The sequence below is a fragment of the Lineus longissimus genome, chromosome 16 (assembly GCF_910592395.1).
Source record: "Lineus longissimus chromosome 16, tnLinLong1.2, whole genome shotgun sequence".
NCBI lineage: Eukaryota > Metazoa > Nemertea > Pilidiophora > Heteronemertea > Lineidae > Lineus > Lineus longissimus.
The window spans coordinates 3,367,648-3,380,648 of record NC_088323.1 but is presented as its reverse complement, the minus strand read 5'-3'; the positions used below and the strand labels follow the sequence as shown (position 1 = coordinate 3,380,648).

Sequence of the window (13,001 nt, the reverse complement as noted above, 5' to 3'; positions counted from 1 at the left end):
AAATGTCCTCGCCCTCCTAGGATAACTGCCTAACTCACTTTTCTTTTTTTGGGTTTTTTTTACCAAGTCACCCCTCCAAGAGCAAAAAATAAAAATGCAACAGAAATGGTTTGTCGCAACCGACTTAAATGTATTTAAAGAATAGGTCATGTGACAGTGCAAGTTGACTACAACAAGACTAAAATGGAAAATATACTTTATTGTTTGATTTGACTTTGATAACAGTGTTACAGCACCATGGGTCTATACTGGTACAACTACACAATAATAAAGTGTAATCACTCATGGACGTTTCTATCAGATGAAGCATCCTTTAAATAACTCGAATAACACCAATGGCAATAGACCACCAACAATTTTATTATATGGACTGGAGGTTCCAGGGATTGTAATTTTTCCAGGAAGTATTCTATTAAACAGTCATCACAGATATGTTTTATTAGCAATTTATAACACCTTGAAGTGGCAATTGATATTCTAAATTTCCTTCAGAAGACTGTAGTCAAAATGGTACGTGAATGTCCACATCTGACTGTGATTACTACCGATGCATGACGTCAGTTCCACGGCCAGGTTTGAAACTGTGAGGCACTTGTCGTGTCCGAGGACTTGCAACTGGCCATCCTGAAAGACATTAAAAGTAAACGTGTAGGTTTTGTCAATTGGGAATGCTCAAAACAGAATGCCCTCTCATAAATTCAGACTTCCATCAGTAATATGCCTTCACCAATACAGCAGAAATAGACGCATCACTTTTTTGAATCAAACCCGTTTCATTTGCACATAATGTAGGGCATATTCTGCAAGAGCTCACTATCGATAGACCTACTTACATTAGTGAATATCCATTTGGTCGGTGTCGAGTCACAGGCTACAAAGATAACAGTATCACCATTGGGCGACATGGCCAGGCAAACATCAGAATGGATGAAATCACCATTCACTGTGAGGTAGAATAACTGCAAAGAAATGGAGGTTTATGGTACACTGTTTGGTAGGCCTACCAAAACAGTGAATCTTGATCTTCCTATCAAAACGTAGAGCCCTCTGTGAACTTTGTATCCTGAGCATTGGTTTGTCTATAAAGATATAACGTATCAGTATCGCTGCATTACCTGATTGCCGCGCTGACCATGGCAGATCATGAATAATGGTTGAGCACCTTCATCAGCATCTAACGAGTCAAGACACATCCCAGACCTCTTGTTTTTAACCTGAAATGGAACCAAATGTATGCAATGCATTGAAACCAAAGAATAGTTTGTTCTACTGCTACAACTACTAAGACCCATGACCTAAGGTCGTAGGGGCACCATGGCGTTGGCAGCAGTGATGCATGCCCAAATAGATCTGTTTTAGGCCTTCCGGATAAGTTGAGGTTCCTTGGTCTTCCTCGCTTCCTCCCTCCAGCGACAGTGTCTTGCAAGATTGTCTTTGCAAGCGAGTCATGTCGGCATACAAATCGAAACCAGTTGAGCTTCCGTCTTTTTACGGTGGTCAGGAGTGTCTCGTGCGTTCCACATGTTGTCTCCACCTCTTGCCGAACTGACACATTGGTTCTTCGTTGTAGGTATGAGATCCAAAGTAGTTTCTGCAGGCACTTAATCTCAAACGCTTGGATGCGGCGCTCTGTCTCGGCGTTTGTCGTCCAGCTTTCACAGCCGTAGAGGAAGATGGAGACGGTGAGGAGCCTGTACAGTTTGACATTTACTTGCAGGCTGGTGTTCTTGCTCTGTATAATGGGATGGAGTCTGGCCACTGCTGTTGTTGCTTGGGCGATTCGGACATTTATCTCTTGAATTGATGTGCCGTCCCTGTTGAGGATGGACCCTAGGTATTTGAAATGGTCCACATCTTCGAGGAGTTCGCCGCACATTGTTACTGCTGTCCTGGTACCCTGTACTGCACTGTTGGCCATTCCTTTGCTTTTGTGGGTGCTGACTTCCATACCATAGGCGCCACTCCTCTTTCGGCCTGGGTAGAGAGATCTTGGTGTTCTCCTCCGTCACCGTTCACCGTTAAATAACATTCATTTACCATAAACAAAGTCTTCAGCCATTCTTCTTGCACAAATAATCGAATCAGACTGAACCTTACCTCACCATAATACAGTGCATAGATGGGAGGCACGTCGACCCCCACTGCCACCGTACGCAGATACCAGTCAAAGTCATGACACTTCAACCTCTCGCGTAATCTCTTACGGATGGCAAGAGATTCGATTCCTATGTCAAGATCAGGGGGCAGCGCCTGAAACAGGATAATTTCAAAATTAAAGGGGATATATCGGCAAGGGCTGGGCTGTCCATTGAAACCAATATGCATAGGTGGTGACCATTGGTTTACAGTTTGAAGTCCTTACCCGAGAGGCGTAGTAATACTTCTTATATCGATCCATCCAGACTTCAGCGACACGCACCAAATTACGCCGTATCGTCAGGTATGAACCATTGGGGAATGTGTATGGTATCGTTCGACGGAATACGTGGCCCACTCTTGAGCAGGGGATGATCTCTATCTGACCACCACACATCCACACCTGAAGACAGGAACGAAAATCATAATGATTTGGGAAATCAGTACATGTAGTTTAAAAGACAACGACAATGAAATACTACACTGCAAACACTTAGTTCTGTAGTGTGAACACTTCAAACTGATTTGAGCGCTCAATTTTTTTTCGAGATAGCTTTGTTAGTGGAGACAGGATGCAGCTACTGACAACTTACTCTGAATGAGATCTCGAGGTTCTCTCCTCCCCACACACCCATGTCTTCATCGTAAGCACCAATATTAAAGAAGTATTGCCGATCAACAGCAAACAGGCCACCAATCATTACAGGGGTCCTGAAACAGAATCATGGTTTGTTAGAATAGCAATGCGGATGTATCGTACAGCGGATAATCCTTTTATTAAGGAAACTCTGAGCACTCAGTTGGCTATATTCTAATAGTGGTAATGAGTTTGTTCTGGTGTCCCACACATCAGCACAGACCTTGCAGAGTTTATTCAACCAACTTACGGAATTTTGTTTGCCTCAGTCTGGCGCTTGTACATAACACTGTGAGGCAGGTTCTCCCATTGGAAATTCAAATTCCAGTCAAAGCTTCCATGAACATTGCGTGGGGCACGGACGTAATCAAAGGTCTCAGGTTTTATCACATCAACATCTGGACAAACAATCTGAAGAGAAATCGAAAACTCTCACTGTACAAGGTGCCCCAGAAGTCCCTCAGTCCTGGTTGTTAAAGTGTGTCATTCAATTTCATACGCAAGTGGCCATTCAGAAGCAAGGTAGATTCTTGTCAAGATACCTGTTTTTTATCAAGTCGTATCTCGTCTAGTAGTGGTTCCAGCCATCCAGTGTTACATTCACAATGCGAGTCCAGGAAAACTAAGACGCTACCAGTAGCTGCCTTGGCCCCTGAAACAGAAGACCTAACAAATATTTTAAAAAGTCACAGCAAGATGGCTTCGAAAGTATCAACATATGCCTTACAGGAAATCGGAGCACATCAATTCCTTCCATTATCTCCCAGCACCTCTGTGCTACATGCGCCTGATTTTACTGTGCCGGATCACCTATGGACTCACCAATCATCCTCGCCCTGATTAACCCCTTTCTATCCTTCTGCCGAATGAGCTTGATCTTTGAGGAGCTGTTGATATAATTCTCAATCTTTGATTGCAAATAATCTAAAAAGAGACAAATTTTGGCAAAGATGACAGGGGATATCAGTGGCGTAGTGCTTAGAGCGCCGGGTTCATAATCCGGAGGCCGTGGGTGTAACTCTCTTAAGTATACCACAGTTTTATCTTTGGGAAACAGTGATGAACAACCTGGTGAATTGCCCCATGCCGCCAAATGCCTCATCAGAGCCGTTGTAGAAGTTTAAAATGTCCTAGGATAGAATGCCCGGGAAACAAATGATTCTATTAAGCGCTTCAATCTCTGAGCTATTGACGGTCCGGGATCTATAGAACCGTATTGCAGAATACAATAGGGCCGGACACTTTTTCCAGGGGGGCATTTGTTACTGTTACACCGGCTGTTATCCAGGTTTCTCAAAAGCAACTTGGACAGGATGCTGGTTCATCACAGTTTAACTTCCCAGGGCAGTCTTTATTCCCCTGGGTGCAGAGAAACAAGTAGGGTTGAGTGTCTTGCTCAAGGACACACAGATGAAACTGTGGTGATCTTTTCGAAGACCTCCTGATCATGAACTCCATACTCTATTAACTGGGAACGCCACTGATCTTTCTAATGTGAAATGTCATGTACCAAATGGCAATCGTACATTGTTGCAGGTCCTCAGGGGACATGACGATTCAATATGTTAGCTGCCAAAACAATGAAAATAATAGGATGCACTGAATTAGGGTGGACAATGCTGGTATTAATCAGGATGGCGTCAACTTTCTATTCGACATATGGATAATGTTTGTAATGGTAGCTTCGTGTAGTTCATGTTACGTGAAGTGCGATAAAATACTCGGTACACACATGGCATTGAACTGTGCTGGCTTGGTTTCTTTGTCACAGTTATATGATGTAATGTGTTCATTCCCTGCATGACAGAATACTTTATGTGTGTCCTCGAACAATGGCACTTAAACCAAGCAAAACATTGCAAGTCTTTTTGGGCTGTTGAAGGAAATGAATAACATAAACTTCGACATATACACAGCACTACAGCCAGATTAAGACAGTCTTGGCCTCAGGTTTCGGATCCACTCTGCCGACCAGAACTCGATCCGTTACACCAACTTGATGAGTCGAGGGGGGGGGGGTTACGGATGGAGTAACGCTGATGATTCAGAACGGCATAAAACTAAAATCCCTACCACCTCACTCGACACTCAATATAAAGGCAAAACTATCGCAGCATCTTCAATACTATCACAGCATCACCATTATACCCATAACCTATCATCCAAGTAATGATAGAGCTTAGCCAAACCAATAACCATGGATTTTGACTAAGATACTTTTACGAGTTCTATCCTCTTAGCCCCTGGCACTCAAGAGCACAATATCGCCCTAAATCATTGGCTAGAAGCAGAAGCATGTTTTTATTGATCTCGGCTTATGATTGACAATCTGTTTATTTCGTCTCGAGGTCCATCCATTTAGAGGCCGGGTCGGGCTAAGCTGAATCAGCCGTGGTTGCAAGGCTCCTGGGGTTTTTATTCTACCATGCTGAGGCAAGTGAATTGTGAAATTTAAGGTAGCAGGAGGGTTACAACAGATAGATATGATTGCAGCAAAAAATGATAACGGTTCCCTTATTCCTTTAATTACCTTGGAGGCAAAACTGCCACTAGAGATGACATCAGTTGTCGAGAATGACTTTACTAATCAAATTATTGCTAATTGAAGCGCATATCGCGGTAAGTCGGAGGATCTCCTTGTCAGAATGAGAGGTTTTCTCACTCGATAACTTAATGGAAGTTTCAAATTGACACCCCGGGGAGGAAACCATTTATTCATCTCCACCTAATAACTCTCCGAAGGTTTGGCTTATCTTCCGTTGCCATGGGTACACACAGGTTCTACAGCTATTAACCGACTAATTTGCAAGAATTCCAAAATTAATTTGTAGTGGGACATTTTCTGAATGTTCAGTAGTCATGTTGCGTCAAAATAGTTACTCTCGTGTAGAACAATATATCGTGATTGTTTAAGTTTCAGTGTACATTTACATCCGTTAGAAAATAGCTGCTTTCAAAGTGATCTACTCAAGACATGACTTGATATCTACATTATCTATGAGCCAGCTGGGTCCTACTTTACTCTAGAGTTCAGAGGAGCGGGTTGGCTTTACCATGGCTAAGTGTTTTTCTCAAGGCCAAAGCGATATGCAGTGTCTGTGCGGACTCGTCCAAGAGTCTAACCCTGTCTGTCATAAGCCCGGAGCAACAAACCACTATATGCCACTGATCTCCAATCGCATGTCTAAAAGTATTACCATGACTCTTCCATGTCTGCAATGACAATGTTCAGGCAGGAACATTTAGCTTACTAATCAGATTAGCGCTTCTGGCTTCATGCCCTGCTAGCTCATTAAAGGGGGACTATAGGAGGGGGCAGGGGTCATGTTAGATTCAGCACTAAATATGTTCCTAGCACAGGCGTGGATAGTTTTGACATAATGCGAGATGTGAGGGACCCCTTTTGGGGACTTTGTGTAATTTCACCTTGCCTACCTAGCTGCTGCCTATAGAGTCCCGTTAAGAATATGAAAAAGCTTTGACAGAATTTTGAACATAAAGAGTCATTTTGCCCTGGTAGGTTCGTGTCTGGGAAACAAAAGAGACCAGGCAGTCGGAGCTTGGCTAAAGACGGACACACTTGGCTGATGAGCCCAATCGGGACCAAACCGTAGTGGCCAACACCTACAATACAAGAACCAGCAGATGTATAGCTCACAATGCCAACAAGCAGTAAAGCATTGCACAATATTTACCAAGTTTATGGCAATTAGCATGGCATGGTTTAGGGTATCTATTTCAATTACTGGTATATTTCTTTGGTCGGACATTATCATTCATCCCAAGGGATTCTGGCAACATAAAATGGTTATAACAATCATGATAAAACAACTACAAAAAAATTTAGCCAGCCTTTATTGTTTTATATTGGATGTAGCCCAAATAGCCATTTTTACTCCATTAGCAGGGAAGGATGCAATTGTCGTAGCAGACCAGGTGGAGACCTGGTAATATATTGAAGCACGCTACATTTAGTCATGGCATCAATCATGGACCTCGCTCTTTACTCAAAATCAATCCACGTTTTGAGGGAGAGGGTGAGCATGGTATAAGGAAGGTGTTTGGACTGAAATCAAGATTTGATATGGTTTGATAACTGATACTGACACATGAACTGCTGTACCTTGGGCAAGCCACAAACATCCTAGTTACAATCCACATGTAGCCTTTGTTTGAATGTAAAATGCATCATGCCTTGTTTTGGTGTCTCACTAAACACTGCTCGGGTCTAACAGGCAAAGCGCCTCAGTTCTAGCCAACTTCTGAATTCCACCCACCCAGTGTTTCATGAAACAATCAATAACTCCATTTCAGTACCAGTTCGGCCTCTTCCTTAAAACAATAAATATTGGAATGCATTTCATGTATCTTTACAGAACAGACAGATCAACGGAGTTGTACATCAAAGGAACTGATTTCCCAATGTAACTGGATATTAAATGACTTACCAAAGTCACTTGCGTCATCGACTAGTATGACCTCCTTCAATAACTGACTTGGGGTACGGAGGAAGACTGTTGTGAGGGTCCGAAGCAGCGTGGAGAGAGCCTCGTTGTGGAAACAGATGATGATGCTGGCAGATGGGAGATCCGTGATTTTGAAGGTCTGGGAGAGACAACTGAAAGAACAGTGGACAAACCACTTTACTCATACTACCAGTACCACATCTGGAGTCATAGATTGATAGGTAAACCACGCATTCGTTGTAGCTCCTGGTACCCTTGTCGGGGATAGAGGTAAACCAAGCAAGTAACATCAGCAAGTTATTTCATCAAAAAATTTTGGCTGGTGCCTCAGATTTTGCCAACATTTTAGCTCAACTCTCACGATGTTTCAGAAGACAACCGGTATCTCCATTTTGGTATCAATTCCTTGAGCTATATAATTCAAAATGGCTGCAATAGTGAAGTTATTTAAAAAATTGACGTCCCTGATCAATGCTTTTAATATTTTATAAGGGCATGCTAAATGAAGATCAGAATAACTGGCTCAGCTTACCTGCTAGGCCTAGTGTCTGGTATACGTCTATCCAATGCCTTTTTCTCGCTTGCTCGGACGTTGAATGCATGACGTTTCATCCCATGGTCCAAGTCCCTCTCCTCATCTGCTGTCATACTCCGATAAGGACTCAGATAACATCCCTTTGCAAAGGCACAAAATGGCAGAGAAAGCCGGGAAAATTCTGGTTTCCTTAAAGTTGGGGCAATTTGAGTCGTTGGGGCATTCGTAACTACCATGACAGACTGCTTTGGTGGAAGAATATGACCGAAGTCGTCAGATTTTGTTGTCCGTCTGTTATAATAAACCTTGTCTCTTTGTAATGATGGCAATATCTGACCCCTGGAGCCCAGGGTCGTAACCCTCAAAACTTTTTTACGACCTGGACCGAATTGGAAATGATCCTCTTTTGTCACATGACGCAAGTCATTTTTCGAATCGATATAGAAAGGGCCAGAGCTATCAATTTCAAATTCTTCCTTTCCGGAATCGATCTTTTTATTGGTTGATAAAGAAATCTTTCGGTCTTCTAATGATTCGTCAGCAATTACAATAACATTTTGCACAAAATCGAGATGGTCAAGATAAGAGTCCTGATCATGTCCCAGTATTCCCCGTAACTTGTTCCTCATTGGCACACTCGACCTTTGATCTTTTGACCTTGACCTATCATGACTGACAGCACGGTCAAAATAGACTACCATAGCAACCATCCATAACATAGCAACAAGGAGTGTTGCAGTTAGTAACCGGAACCATCTCGAAAGTTTTTTATGAAACATCATCACAGTGACTCAGGTCAATTCACTTGAAGATAGGACGCCGGTGACCCTATCGAAAGCTGGGAACCTCCGTTTAGCATGATGCTGTTCTTGCAAACTGGAGTTGACTATTACAATTGTCATACACTTCAAGAAAGGACCGCGGCCGTATCCAAACTGCGTACTGTAACTTCAACTTTCAGAAGGTCACTCGATCTGTAGGATAAAAACAGTTAAAACAACTGTAAATGTATGACGAGATGCTGAGAAGTTAACAATAAGTATCTGGTAGAGAATAAATACTTCATTCATGCTGCAGAAGTCTGAGATGGCGAAATGACAGAATGGAACGACAGATCTGACACAAACATGTAAGTCAAAACGCTGGGGATTATTTTTATGCTCCACCCTGTACGCCTACATTAGATAACTTGCCCATTACCGAGACAATCAGAGATGTTGATATTTGATCCATTAGCTAGCCTTCCACCATAGACAATATCCAAGCAATAAACTATAGTCAGCAGTAATCCTATCATCCTTGGGGGCCGGCCACCAGCGCTGCTAATATTCCTAACATAAGAAAGGATGAAATGAACAACATACGAAAGAACGAGCAGACAAACAAACATGTAAAGCTGAAGAAGTATATGTCGAATAAGTCCAAAGTCTTTGGCCTCATGAGACGCAACTACGGACCTGAGGAGATCAATTTGCTGTGGGACATTTTGTCTCATCCTCAATAGATAACTTGCCCATTTCCTAGACAATCAGAGATGTTCATATTTGGTCCATTAGCTCGCCTTCCTCCATGATTGTATATCCAAGCAATCAACCATAGTCGGCAATAATTCAATCATCCTCGAGGCTTGGCCACCAGCGCTGCAAAGATTCCCCATGAGATAAGAAGGAAAGTTTTGATGGCTGTCCATTTGATGGCTAGAGGAACCTTCTTGCATTGAACACAACGCTGACCCAACATCCTCATTGGCAGGTTCAAGCAGCCATACTTCATTCTTTCTGGTTTTGATTTGTGGATTTTTATCAGCATGAATGTTCCTCATACTGTTTCCAAAAGGCTTTCATATGTATTCGCATACATTACGTTAACCTTGCAAGCCTTGAAAATTATATCCTAACATTCTGCAGCCATCGTCTGACACCAGAGGAAATACGATATTTATATTTGATGAGCGAGGTGTCATGGTAAGGAAGTTAATGGCCAAGTCTCATCATTTTACGTCCATCAAATGTAAATAATGGCCTAAAACATGGATTATTCAAGGGTTATGATGGCATATGTCTTCACTGGTAATTTTTGTTTTCAATTTTGAACAAATGTTTCTTTCACACTCAACGGTAGTGACCGTTTGGTGGTGCAAGATGCCGATGCAATGTGTGGTTTAGACTTAAGCAAGGATTCGGAGGGAGGATTGAATTTCTTAGGGGCGAGAATTTTGAATTTTCTCACAGAAGGGATAATGGAAGTGGTGATGTGTGATTACATAACTAGCTCTCGCACCTTCTATTTCCCTGAACAACAGCCAAAGAAAGGAGTTGACGATATTTATACATGAGCATAAATCACATACGAAAAAATGACTTTGAATTGCGCTTCTAAATACATTTTTAGGTTTCATATCACAGCCAACTTTGGGTGTTAAGTTTTGCAATACCAGCCTTAATGTGATCTAATGAGCACTACAAAGGTCATATCGCGTCAGCTTGGGAGATTGTACTTGAGACAATAGGTCAACTAAAGACAGGATAGGCAAGCGCCATCAGATCAACAATCACAATTTTCTCCCTTGACATGTATGGAGAAAAATTCAGTAACGGGCGCTATAGAAATGAGGTATGTATGCATGTTACAATGCAAGAAGCCATAGGGAATTGACAAGTTCATCAAATCTGCCTTCGATAAACAATGCAGCATCCATCCTGGGTAAAACTCAGGGGACCTGGTCTTTACTTCTGCAAAGAAAAGCCCTTTCGATGATAAAGCCTAGTTCATGTTACATAGAGAGAACTAGACAATGGGGATAGCTGATACTCATTGTATCTTCTAAAAACGGACACAGAGCTGATAGATTGGAGTCATCTATAACAGGGAGCCATTGAGTGGACAGGCTGGTTCATAGCTGGCCTCTCATCATATGCTCATAGAAGAAATCCCGAGAGGAGTGATGACCCCTCGTGGTATAAAGCTCTTTGCCTCAAGATCAAAAGGTAGCGGGCAGATTCCCGGCATGGTGTCTTTGTAAAACATGATTTATTTTTTTAGAAAGTGGCAGGCATGTTTATATTCATGAAATTCAACATCACCATGGAATCATCAACAGCGGCAGTGGAGCCCTAAAATTGAGATAATATAATTCATACCAAATGCTTTTTTCGTCCAGTTCCTAGAGGCTACCAACAATATCTCTACTCAGTTCTAAATTTACCATAAATTTCATCAACATCTAATGCAGCTAAAAACGCCATGGGAGTCTGGGAAATTATTAGTCAGGGTATCTTGGCAACACACCATAAAATTTACAATGCTTGGTGAGTTGTCGGCATTTATGTGCTATGATGGAAGCAACAGGTAGGTTATTAAAAACAGGTTTTATGCCGAAATTGAAGTCAACTTGGAAATTGTACAGATAGGCTACTGTTGAATTCTTTCAATTTTACAAAACTTCTTGGACCTGATACTGCAAAACCAACAAATTTTCGCGAGCATTTTATGTTTGCAGATTTGTGAATCACCTACATTTTTTAACAATCGTGAAAAATATTCCTTGACTGGTTAAAACCGAAAGAAATTTTAAATCTTCCCAAAACAAATTGTGAAAGTTAACTTCTTTCAACATGTTCAAAGATTTCCGTGACTCGCAGAAATTGATTGCACTGAAGTTTAGCATTTTACGGTAATATGTCGGGATTGGGAAGAAAACCTATACCAACTTTTCTGAACTCAAGCAGATGCCAAGAACCATCTATCATCCCCAAAGGTCTAATCTGTTTCTGATATTGATCAGGTTCATGTACATGTACTTACACGTAACACATCAACACAAGCTTGACAGCTCAACTAACATTTTTGGGGAAAAACAACTCGTCAGGAAACAGCAAGATATCCTTACCTGTTAAGTGTAGAATATACCAAAGCGGCAAAATAATACATATTCCGGAAGCGATCACGGCATTATCCAAACGAATTTCAACCACAGGCATAGTTTTGATCTTACACCATGATAACAGGAGTTTGCAAGCTATCCAACTGCCTCCCTCGCTGCAATGGATGATTATGCCAGTATCTCACTGGGATCCAGTGAGTTTATTGATTTCTGCCCAACAGGCGAGCTGTTTGTCCCACTGACGATTGCCCATCCTCAGCCTTGTCGGCTAAGGTTAAAACGTCCTGATATGATACGGTAACCAGAGATACTGTGAGTGCGAGTACTTAGGTAACGATAGCCGGTCATTCAATATGTGGGTGATACATTACAAGCCACTTACATGGTAAATTAGTGAAGGGCATGGACGACATACTGAATTGCAATAATATTTCACAGAAATCAGGACTTATATGCACAAAATGTAAAAAAAAGTAAGATTACCAAATTCTTCGCTGCCTGCGATGCCATGGTTCGTCCTATCATGTTCAACAGATTGACATATTGATGATTACATGCAGGTGCCGAGATGATGGAATGTTCCTTCAAATGTAAACCTAGCAGCTAACGTTTTGAAGATCAAGGAGCGATTTTAAACACTGTTCAGTTGAAGATGATGCCAGAAGTCTGTCCCCGTTCTAAATCAAGGTATGGTCGATGAAACTTCCATGCATTTGAAAAGTTCTCACAAAAGTCCAAACCCTGGCCCTGTCACTAGTGACTATTTCAACACATTCGCTTTGCCTGGCGCAAAAGTCCTAGCACAGCAGTTCTTAGGAAGCGATCACAATATCATGTCCAGAACATCGCTACAACAAAACACTTTTCTTACACGAAATAATGGGTAGGACGAAGTATACTCAGGAATTTTTTATACTGAACAATATGTCCCAAATAGCTATATCCAACTATCTGAATACCATTGCAGGCACTCTATTCTGAGACAACACAAATTATGAGACCGTATCTAGAGCCTCAAACCGCACAATGAAGTACCATTACCTTCTAAAAACTCAAATTCAGTAGAAAAAACGTTCCTCAGACAATCTTTTCGTCTGTGGTTTTACAACTTGAAATACTCCCAACAATGGCTACAGTTGTGCCACTGACTCTACACTGTATTGATTGGGGGGCACCATTCTTAAAAACGTTTTGCGATTAACCCCCTCCCACTTGGACTTTCTCCACCGCTCTTAAACTTCTAATTTTGTAATGATTTTTCATCAGAAGTCACTAGGCAGATTTGATTGTAAAGAAGTGGAACATCCCATTCACGTAAGCAGTAAAAAAATGTTTTAGAGTTGA

The 13,001-nt window shown here is 41.8% G+C and overlaps 1 protein-coding gene across 1 annotated transcript; it reads right to left on the bottom strand.

Moving 5' to 3' along the window:
• Nucleotides 1–208: 208 nt before the first annotated feature.
• On the bottom strand, nucleotides 209–12,955 carry LOC135500753 (polypeptide N-acetylgalactosaminyltransferase 13-like). The gene is made up of 12 exons (XM_064792405.1): nucleotides 11,664–12,955; nucleotides 7,772–8,748; nucleotides 7,222–7,391; nucleotides 3,596–3,697; nucleotides 3,316–3,425; nucleotides 3,024–3,184; nucleotides 2,730–2,847; nucleotides 2,363–2,539; nucleotides 2,098–2,250; nucleotides 1,116–1,214; nucleotides 834–959; nucleotides 209–624 (listed from the first exon to the last, which is right to left on the bottom strand). The coding sequence occupies exons 2-12, from the start codon at nucleotides 8,554–8,556 to the stop codon at nucleotides 478–480; spliced, it is 2,148 nt and encodes a 715-aa protein (XP_064648475.1). The 5' UTR covers nucleotides 8,557–8,748; nucleotides 11,664–12,955; the 3' UTR covers nucleotides 209–477.
• Between the last annotated feature and the right edge of the window lie 46 nt (nucleotides 12,956–13,001).